Source organism: Athene cunicularia, assembly GCF_003259725.1.
Source record: "Athene cunicularia isolate RWA chromosome 4 unlocalized genomic scaffold, athCun1 chr4_part3, whole genome shotgun sequence".
NCBI classification, from domain to species: domain Eukaryota; kingdom Metazoa; phylum Chordata; class Aves; order Strigiformes; family Strigidae; genus Athene; species Athene cunicularia.
The window spans coordinates 22,359,087-22,369,975 of NW_020799100.1; the positions used below are offsets into that span (position 1 = coordinate 22,359,087).

The following is a 10,889-nucleotide window of genomic DNA, read 5'->3' on the forward strand; positions in this document are numbered from 1 at the left end:
GAGAAAGCTAATATGGATGGAGGATTATTAAGGTTGTAATGTCAGACCAAAGAGAAGATTTTTATCCGACGGCCTTATAATGATGGACTGCGACATCCACCGCTTCCAGCTGCTCCGTCCTGTTCTGTGAACAGCCTAGTCTGGATTCATTTAACGAGATTGGCAAAGTGTTGAATACAGCATATGGTGCCCTAAAACCACAGAACTTATTGACAGCAGCCCAGACTCGCTAAATAAAAGAACTCCTTCCAAAAGCCTTGGTCTGTGAAGACTCAGCACTTTCCTTCCAGTCACACTAGGTAAAATCCCAGCCCCGCGCTGGCTCCGCACCCCGCGCGCTCCCCCTGCCCGCGGCCTGCCTGCTTCCTGCCCTCCCGTGAACACCTCCCGGGAAGGGACGGCCGGGAAAACGTGCGGATCTCCTCTGGCTACAGCACGACAGCCCTGTGAAGCCTCCTCGCTCCCCGGCGCTCGCAACCACCTCCCCTCCGTAACCGCGCTCGAGACCCCGTTTCTGAAACGTTTCTGATCCCGGGATCCACCGGGATGTGGTGCCGGCTCCCCACCTCCTGACATGAAGCCGTGGAAGGTGAAGCCATTTGTCACAGGTCATCCCAGCAAAGCCCCACCAGCCTCCCCTAGTCCCTGACGATAACTCGCGGCTATTTGACCTCGCTCCCACAGCTCCGTGGAACTCGCCCATCCCAAAACCTCCGTGCTTGGTGCCACCAGAACCCACTTGAGCTGACACCGAGGCGCCAGGCTGTGGCTCGGCTCGGCGGCGGAGCAGGAGGGCCCACAGCCCTCAGGAAGGGTCTCTGCCCGGGATTCGCGTGTGCTCGGGCGCTGCTCAGGGTCACACCAGCAGACAATGAGGAGGGCCGGTGACTCAGGGCCACTGGCTGACGCACCACACTGGACTATTCTTCTCTCTCTAGATGAGTCGTTCAAAGATTGGATGCAGCCTATCTCAGAGAGAGGCGCCTGGAATTAGCTTAACTCTTGGCAGTACATGAAAAATCTAATTTCCTTAAGAGCGAGCTGGATCCGGCTGTCTCGAGGCAGGCCCAGGACGGCGCTCCCTCCCTCGGCCTGGCTCTATGCGTTTGCCAGTCATCAGAGCAGCTCCCCAACTCATTGCCCAGCAACTCCCCAACTCATTGCCCAGCAGCTCCCCAACTCGTTCCCAGCAGCTCCCCAACTCGTTGCCCAGCAGCTCCCCAACTCGTTGCTCAGCAGCTCCCCAACTCGTTCCCAGCAGCTCCCCAACTCGTTGCTCACAGAGAAGCCAGATCCCTATTTGCTGAACTGTTGCACATCCAAGTTCTCAGACTGGTGTAAACTAGACTGAAAAGATACGGATGGTGTGAGGAATAGGTCAAATGAGAATTGTCCTACATCTCCTGGGTAGCAACAGCAAGGAAATCTGCTCAGGAAACACTCTGCATCCTCCATGAACATCGCCTCTCCTAGTCCGATAACCAAGGGACAGCAGGTTCACAGGCTCTGTATCTGCGGGACTTTGGTTACAGGCAACTGATAATGTGTAAACATCACCCCAAAGCTCTGAGATTCAAGTCAAAGCAGAAATCAAACATTCAGCTGCTTCTCAGAGCCTCTTTGGTCTGGAAATGGGCTGGAAACGTCAGGAAACCTGTCCTTCCCACGAGATACCCGGTACTTCCTTCTTCCAGCCGGGTAGGAAGTAGCTTTGCTCATGGGGCTCTGCTCGGTTTTGCTTCGCCTCAACCAACTGGAAACCACAAAACTCGTTACAGTCCTCAACTCTGTGACTTCTCGGGCCCTCGCGGGGATCTGGGATGGGTCTGAGATGCAGCAGGACGTTCCTCCGGCCCCATCCCCACCTCCCACTCTAGGCTCTGCCACCAACCAGAGAGCCCATCACACGTCCCCTGCGAGCAATGAGCAGCTTCACGGCCGTGTGGCCACCAGGACATTCTGCACCTGACTTGTGCTAAAACGCACCCTCCTCCGTCCCCTCGCCCACACCCAGAATGAACTTTCTCGCCTCCAGTGCCTGGCCCTGCGGCGCAGCGCCGTCCTCCACGCACCTCCTGGGGAGTTTTCTGGGGAAGCGGGACCTGGTGTCTGTTTGGGGCTGAATCCTTGGATACGCTAAGCTCAGGTTTTAAAAAAAAAAAAACAACCAACCAAGTAAGCCAAATGAGGCTGCACCAGCCAGCACCTTGCCCGGCCGAGTCCAGCTATCCCAGCTGGGCTCTGAGAAATTTTCTGATCTGGGGGGCATGCGTGGATGGAAAGTGTTCACAAAAAAACTCTCTTCCCCAGCTGGGCTTTATTAGCGCCTCTTCTTTGTGTGGGAGACTCTCCCTACAAGGCAGATTTCTCCAGCCCTTTTGGCCAGTCCTTCTGCCACCCAGCCGATGATTTGTAGCTGGGAAGCGTGGAAGGACGGACGCCTCCCAACGCCCCGCGTCCAGCTGTCACCATGCGCCGTCCTGCTCCCTCGCTCAGCCTGCGCCCTGCTGGAGCTGCACCTCCCCTAACTCCTCTTGGAAACCAGCCGCTCCCGGCAGGAAAGAAGGCCCCCCAAAAAAAGGTTAATTAAACCAAATCATCAGGACACTTGGCAGAGTGGGAACGCTGGGGATGTTGTCTCCTGCTCCACGCCTCCGTCTTCCCTCTCCACCGCCTCGCGCAGAGGAGATGGAGAGACAAAGCTGGAGGAGCGGGTTGGGGACGTAAGGAGACAAACCCCGAGTAGTACCACAGTGTAGCAGGACAGCGTCCCACTCCTGTCCCCCACAGCCCGTCAGCAAGGGGAAAGCCACGCCAAGGACGCTGCTCCCCACGAGGACGGGTCTGCCTTGAGTTGGTGGGATTTTCCCCCAGGACAGGAGCTGGAGGAGGGGGCAAGGCCGTGCCAAGAGGTGCTGCCTCTCTGCCCGCCTGCCCCTGCGGGACATACAGAACGAGGAGGAAAAGGAACGGGGGCCGGGCTGACTGTCGAACCCCGAGGCGGCCGGGAGATGCGTGGCGGTCCCACGGGGACACCTCTTTCCGAAGGGACCCCCTCCCCTCCACTCCCCACCCCGTCCCCGTGCCGTACCTTCCTGCGCCGGCACCTCGGCGAGGCCGGGCACGCGGCGCTGCCCGGCTGCTACTGACCGAACCCTTCTCAAAGCCGAGTGCCGCAGCCCTGTGCGCGTTAGAGAGACTCTTCATCACGGGGATGCCCCGCGGCGAGCGGCTCTTGGGGGGATGTGCGGGGGTGTGTGTGCGGTGCACGTCACCCCCAATCCCGTGCCTCCCATTGGAGGAATAGCATGTGCCCCCCTTAGTGGAAAAAAGATCTGGCGTTCTTCTTGGAGGTTGGCTTTCCCCTCCGCGTCACTCGTCCCGCGCCACGCTCTCCTCCAAGGCGGGCAGGGCCTCCAGGCTGAGCCCTCCGCTGGCCGCCCCGCCGCCACCGCCGCCGCCGTGCACGCTGGAGAAGGACACCATGGTGTGGAGAAGCATCAGGACCAGCACGCAGAGTCTGATCCTGGTGCTGCCGCCGAGGCGAGACCCCGCGGAGACCGGCAGCAAGGATGGGGAGCGGGGCTGGTGGTACTGGTGGTACTGGTGGTGGTGGTGGTGGTGGTGGTAGAGGTGGTAGTGGTTCTGCCGCTGGTGATGGAGGTGGGGGTCGTGGCGGTGGAAATGGAGCGACTCTGACGCTGTGGATTTGGGGGATGTGTTGTCGTTGCTGTCCGGGGGGTGGTCGCAGGAGTCCCATTGCACCTCGCAGCACTTGGCCTCCTCGTCGGGCAGCTGGTTCTCCAGCAGCCCTGCGGGAAGGAAGCAGAGGAAGAGGAGGGGAGGTCAGCGGGAGACTTGGAGGAAGCCGGTCCCCGGTGCCTGCGCCACGTGATGGGCAGAACCCGAGAAATGGGGCACCCAGAGACCCCCCAGCACTGGCCCTTGATGGGGCTGCGAGCCTGCAGAGACTTGCAAGCAGAGCCCGCAGCCCCGGGGCACGCTCAGGATGCCCCAAACGCTGCTTTAGTCCGGACGCCCCGGCCCTGCTTTATCCAGCCACCTTCAGCCTTTTTTGTGCTTCAGTTTTCAGTCAGGGGCTTTCATTTCCCGCCCCCGGAGATGAGGCTGCGTTCCAGCAGCACTCCCCGCGTTTCCACGCCGCAAAAAACCTCCTCCCCAGAAAACCCTCCCAAATCGGGTGTGTGGGCTCACCGAGCGCGACGGGGCTCATCAGCACCCACCCCTGCCCCGGCCCTCCATCCCCCCCCGGGGCTTGCAGGAGCCCGGCCCCACTCCCCGGACCTCCTTACCCGTACAGATGAAGCCAGGCAAACCTCCATAGATCAGCTCGTCATTGTCCGGTAACACAAACGGGCACCTGGTCTGCACCTCCAGGCAGTATTGCTTGCATGGGATCCGGTGTCGGCACTGTTGTTGGGTCACGTTGAAATACTCGGAGCACAGCCAGGCCTTGTAGACAGCCTAAGGGAAGCCACCGAGAGGGACGCGTCACCTCCCCAAACGCCGGGGTAGCCGAAGCACCGCAGAAACGTGGGGTAAAAAGGGGAGGAAGAACTCTCAGCTCAGGTCAGCAATCACCAGGCTCGCTCACCGAACTCACCGACTGGTTCAAATAAACCGCTGAAGCGTCGGGAGCGTGGAACTCACCTCACAAACTAAATCCACCACAAAAATAAAGAGAATTAACCGCAGGGAGTAACGTCCCGTACAGACAAACACGGTGGCTCTGCCAGGACTGGTGGCTTGAGGGCTCAGCCCATCACCTCAGAAACTCAAGAGCTGCTTATCCCCAGTCCCAGAGCATCCTCCTCCTCCCCACGCCACCGCGCCGCTCCCCCGGGGTGGGGTAGGGGTTTATGCCTCCTCTACAGCGTTTTGGTCCCTGCTGAGTCTGAACACGGGACAGCAAAAGAGACCGTGGGCTGATTTTTATTGGAATTTCCAAAGTTCTCTGCTTGCCAGAAGAGTTGGTGACCAGAAGCATGTGGGCGCCGCCAGGACGTGGCAGCCTCAGGCCACCAAATAACACCTTCCTCGCCTTCCCCACCCATCGACGTGCTTCTGGGGGAGATTCCCAGAAATATGGCACTTTTCACTGTGCCCTGTTTTTCGGCTCAAACGGGCAGACCTCGGGGGGAACACGTTGTTTTACAGACCTATTTTGACACTGGGCTGTACCAAAGAGCGCTCGGCGACATTTCCAGAAGCAAAAGCAACCTGGGGGTTCACCTGCGGGCGCAAGGCTGGGCCACAGCACCTTTCTCTCCAGCCTGGCCAGTCCCCTGTCCCCCTCCCTCGGGTCCACGGCCACCCACAAGCCGGGGAGGGAACGTGGCTTTGCTCTGCAGCCGAGCGAGACGACCTTCCTCAGCCAAACCCAGCTCTTCCCTCCACCCCCCTGTGCCTTCGTGCCCATCGCAGCTGCCCGGGCACAGCCCAGATGGCTTCGGTTAAGACTGTATCTCCCACAAACCCCCCTTATCTCTCGAGCTTCAGGCATGGGGGGAAATTTTTGTCTTCACTCGCTGTAAAAGGGAGGGCGATCTCTCGTTTCTCACGGCCAGCAGCCCTTCTGCGGGCTGCGAGCAACCCGTGACACTGCTGGGAAGAGCAGCTTCCAGCTCATCTGTGAATATATCTAGGCACTAGTTAAGGTCATGTTAACGACCACAGCCAACTTCCTTTGAAATCAACTAGAAAGGACTCCCCGTGATTCAAAGGGAATGAATTTCCCTCCTCGGCGTGCTTGGAGAAAACCCCGTGCTCCTCCTTCCAGCTGCATTTTTATTTTCTGGAGGCTTTAAAAACATCACTTCTTTGTTTCCCCATGTTTCCATAGATCCTTATCATCGTTTGTTTGGCCCATGGTAGTGTCTCAGGATTAAAGCTGGTTGGGAAATTCTTGGCAAGTTGTTTTAGTTTTTTTTTTGTTTTTTGTTTTTTTTTTCCCCTGGAAAATGCCAAATCATGAAAACCAGAATTTTCATGGAAGTATGTTAGTTTTGGTGAAACTTTCATCACAAAAAGTTTAATCAGGACCAGGACACAATCTATGGAGCAAGCCTTTCAGAGCAGTCAATAGCCCTGTGGTCAGGGCTTTCAGCTGAGATGTGGGAAATTCAGCTGCGGTCCTGCTTTTTCTCCCTGACCCGTTGGATCTTAATTACTTAGACAACGTGGAACGGCTCCAGAGAAGGGACTGACTCCGCAATCAGGCTGCGAGGACGCAACCGGGAAGAAGAGCTCTGAGGCTTGGATCTGCGTCTGCCCACGCCGACTCCCCATGGGCCGAGGAGGAGGAGGAGGAGGGGAGGCAGGCAGGGTGAGCACAGCCCCTGCTCCGGAGATGCCACAGCCCGGTGTCCTCCCCACCAGGCTCGGGGACAGTGTCGGGAGCAGGAGGGCGGTGGGACAGCGAGGGGGACACAGAAGGACCCCTCGGTGGTGTGGCGCAGGCACAATGAGCTTTTCTCCTGCGGGAAAGCAGCAGCTCTCGGTGCTCCCCACCTTCTAGACAGGATGGAGAACCCGAAGGTACAAAATGGGCTTCAAACCACCCACCGACAGACACATCCTTACTTCAGCCTGAGGACGCGGTGAGTCCCCGCCTCGACACGCCGCCGTCATTTACACATGACTCCAGACACACGGGCCATCTGGAGCAAACCGGAGAGGTCCCTGCCTCAAAGAGCTGCCAAGACACCCGACACGAGAGCCTGAAAGGTGAGGATGCCTCTGGGAGGGATCTTCTGAAGATGGCAACCAAGTCCTGCAGCCCCAGGAGAGCAGGCAGCCACCCCGCAGGCAGGGCTCCAGGTTGCCCAGCTGAAGGCGATGCCTCCCCCTTCTCCCCATTAAGAGGGCACGGGCATCCCATTACAGCCCAGCAGGCAGTGGGCAGACCTGCCCCCAGCAATCACTCCCATGGAAATTGCGTAAAACATGTTTCCCAAAGAGTTTTTAGGTCTATTGGAGATTTTAGGCATTTGGGGCGGAGTGAACTTCACAGAATCCCAGAACCATCCGGGTTGGAAAAGCCCCTGAAGCTCCTCCAGCCCAACCAGGAACCTCACCCTGACCCTTCCCAACCCCACCAGATCCCTCTCAGCGCTGTGTAAACTTCCTCAATTTCAGTATTCTAAAAATGAATTATTATTTTAATTGTTAGTTATTTGGGCTGTCTTCACGGGCACCCTGAGAACAACGCAGCGAGTACCCTGAGCACCCAGCAGCGAGGGGGCTGGAGGTGCTGCTCCTTCCCTGCTGCCCGTGGAGGATTTCTGACAGTCGGCGTCGACTGGCTGCCGGGATTATAAACGCCTGAAGTTGGGTGGGATGAATTCTCCCCAAACTCATAAAGTTTTCAGGATTAAAAACTGGATGCATTAACGACACCACAAACAGCCTGCCAATTTAAATGAGCCACGAACGGGAAAAGGATCAAATCTGCAACGGGATCGGCAGCCAAGGCGCTGCCCGGGGCGGGTCCCTGCTGAGGCTGAAGATGGGACGACAAAAGAGACCGTGCGCTGGTCCAGGGGCCACCACAAGCCACGTAAGGGACAAGGTCACCCGTCCCCCCCACCCTGCAGCCCCCGGGGACCTGCCCAAAGCCCAGCGCCGCCTGCCCGGCCCCGTCTGCCAGCGCCCACGGGACACATCCTCCGGCTCAGCCTGTTTTCCAGGCCCCCATCTGGGCTTCGCGTTAGACAGCTCCACCAATGGGGCTTCCCCGCCTTTCCCGAGGAGGTTGTTTTACCGCTGAAAGCACTTATCTCACTGCCTACCAGTTTTCCTTCATACTTGACCTACATTTTTCCATCCAAAAGTTCATTCCCTTCAATCATTCCATAAACCATCCCTCTCTCTCCTCTCTGTTTACACATTTCTAATATTTGCAGATGTATCATGCTCCCCATTTAGTCATAACTTAGGCAAGCTCGACTGATTTACTCTCTCACATTTCCTCCAAGTCTCCCTCCCAGCCCTTCAATCATCTCCGACTCTCCCCCGCGCTGCTCCCAGACCCCCCGTTGCATTCACAGCTCCTGCCCAGGGACACATGGGGAGGGAGGGGGGATGCTACGCCAGGTCCCCTGCCTGGGGACGGTGGCTGTCACCTGCCCCAGCCCAGCCCCGACTCCGGGCTGAAGAAACCCAGGAGAATCCTGAGAGCTTGGGAGGAAGGAGCTGGGGCTCATCCCGCTGTCCTGCGGAAACACAGCCTGCACACGCAGGCTCTGCACCGACCCGCGCGTTTTGCCCCTAAAATGCTTCTGTTAATTCCTATCAGGGAAGTTTGGTGGAGGGTTGGGAGTCTCAGACAACAACATTCATGTGGATTTAATGAAAATACCGAGTGAAAACGCCACGAAGAGCTGGTGGTACCTCAGCAGAGGAGGGGCTCTCACCCAGAAACCGCGACCAGGCACCAGGATTTCCCGGGCGTTTTCCCATTTCCCTGCCCCTTCCAGGGCATGCGTCTGCCCAGAGCAAAGCCGTGCGGTTGTCCCGGGACCAACTGGCCCTTGCCTGCAGGTCCACGGCGTCCCTGCGTGATGGAAACTGCCTGTGTCTGCTCAAAAATAAAGACAGCAAAGCCCCGGATCTGGCGGAGATGCGGGGCAGATCTCCGGGAGACACCAGCATCCTCCCGCTGTGCATCTGCGGGGATCAGGCAAGGACCAAACTCCCCGGGATGCTCAAGCAGCAGCCTCACGACTTTGGTTTTTCAACAGCTTTCGAGATCTCCGAGCTTACCCCACGCAACCTGCTTTCTCCTGCCGTCACAAGGGATGTGTGAGAATTTAGGACAGGAAGAAATTTATTCTCTGCTTTTAAATCAACGGGGAAAGCTCGCTGGTTTCCATCCCTGCCCTTTATGCTTTCTTCAGGAAGGGAGTTTTGTTGCAATCAGCGTTTCTTCCATTCTGTTTTTTGCTTTTGGCTGATCTCCAGGCCAAGTAAATATAAGTGACCTGAACTCCAAAAAGCTCTATTTTGGTGCCCTCTTCCTGCATTTTTAGCTCAGAGGACTGGCTAGATGACTCCGAGAAAGCACAAGTTTTGCTGCCTAGGAAAGGGGCCAACTTCAAACACCCAATTTATATGTGCGGAGGAGGCCAGGCCATCTATCTGCATCTGAATTTTGCAGGTGTACTGAGATACCCCCTCATAAAAGATATTAAAAAGAAACAAAATTAACCGGATTTCCAAAAGCTATCTGATTAAGCTACCTGTCTGCTCACACTCCCACCGGTATCTGAAGGGGACGGCCCTTTCGCAGGCACTTCTGTGTCAAAGGGAGTTCCTCGCTGCCTGCGCTTCTCCCGCTGCCTGCTGTCCGTACCAGGACAACATCCCCCAACAAACAGCTTTTCCAGAGTCCTACTGCGTTCGTAGTATTTCTGCACAAAATAACACACTCGTTTTTTAAAAATAATTTTGCCATTCCAATGCCAGTCCAGTTGCTGCCAGTATTTTGTAAACACGGGCAGTGCCTGTTGAACCGCCCCAGCTAAATTTTGGGAGGACCAAGGGGCAGGGACGGCGCAGCACCCTGGGATGTAAGACCTTTGCAGAGGATGCAGTGCTTGGGATAGTCTGGATGCCGCCGGGACCAGCTGTAATTAACACAACGAGCTGACATTATCCCGTTAGAAGTTTCCCCCGCGCCCAGCACCCGCTTCTCTGGAACAGGGATTTGCAGACTGGAGGGGGAGGAGGATAACGGGGGCAGAGAGGGAAGCGGGAAGCCTTCCCCTACAAAATAACCTCGTTCTGCACAGAAAAGCCAAGACTTGGTGCTTGCCCTCCGCTGAGCTCACGCCTGAGCGAGCTGGGGAGCTCACCCACCCGACTGCCCCCGGAGAGCGGAGCTGCTGGCCAGCAGCAATCGGCCCTTCCACCAGCTGCAGGCAAATTGGATGCTTTGAGAAACCCAGTGCGAGTTTATAGCTTGGCAAAGCTGCCCGGGGCTGTATTTAATTGCCATAATATCGGGCTCTGCTGACTAATCTGAGGAAGCGCTGGGGTCAGCTCTGGAAGGAGACCCAGGAGGGTGCTCGGGCCGGCGGCTGGGGGTTCGTGCTGGAAGCCGCTGGGCTCTGCCATCACGACTCTCCTCCTCCTCCTCCTTTTTGCTGCCGCTGAGTCCACGAGCAGCTGCATGGGGCTGGGGCGACGCACGAGCACCCACCGAGCTCACCGCTCCCTCGGAACAGACCCCCCCTCAGCACCAAGGAACCGGCCCCAAAATCCTCCTCCCAAAACCGCCCCGGTCACCTGCGTCGTGTTGGGACATGGCGTGTGCCCGGCCACCAGCTTCCAGGTGAGAGGAAAAACCCCTCCCAGACCCCCCTCCAGGGCCAAGAGCTGCTCCCTCCCCTCCCGCAGCGGTTCCTGGGACTCACATTTCCATCATGGCCCCAAGATGAGCATCTGGAGTGGCTGCGCCTCATTAATCTTGGACACAGGGAAATGAGTACTGCTAATGAGCCGCTCGGGCACCTCTCCAAGCTCTGGCACATCAGGATGCAGCGCGGGAAGCAGGACACGCCGCGGGGGGGGAGAAGAGCCCCCTTGGATAGCAGAGGATTAAGGGAATGCTAACGTCCATGGCCGGCCAGGAGTCACAAACACAAGCTGCAATGGCCAATTACCATTGTATTCAATTACTGCCGCCTGCAATTCTGACATTAACAATGTCAAGCTTTTTAAACAGCTTCTTTTTTTTCTTTAAATTAGCCTTGCTATAGGCTGTTCTAACATCATATCTGTAGCAGCTGGATTTTTGGTAACTTCTTCGATAGTTCTGGAGCTGCGTTATCCCCGCCTTGCCACGTTTACATGCTCTGCTTGGGGGG

General features: G+C 57.2%; 1 protein-coding gene across 1 annotated transcript in view; it reads right to left on the reverse strand.

Moving 5' to 3' along the window:
* Positions 1 to 10,889, reverse strand: part of FAM155B (family with sequence similarity 155 member B) — a 29,658-nt gene that overhangs the window by 4,028 nt on the left and 14,741 nt on the right. Inside the window, exons 2-3 of the mRNA XM_026848392.1 lie at positions 4,314 to 4,485; positions 3,092 to 3,812 (exon numbers count right to left, since the gene is read on the reverse strand). Coding sequence (XP_026704193.1) covers positions 3,373 to 3,812; positions 4,314 to 4,485 — 612 coding nt within the window. The 3' untranslated portion in view covers positions 3,092 to 3,372. The remainder of the gene's footprint in view (positions 1 to 3,091; positions 3,813 to 4,313; positions 4,486 to 10,889) is intronic.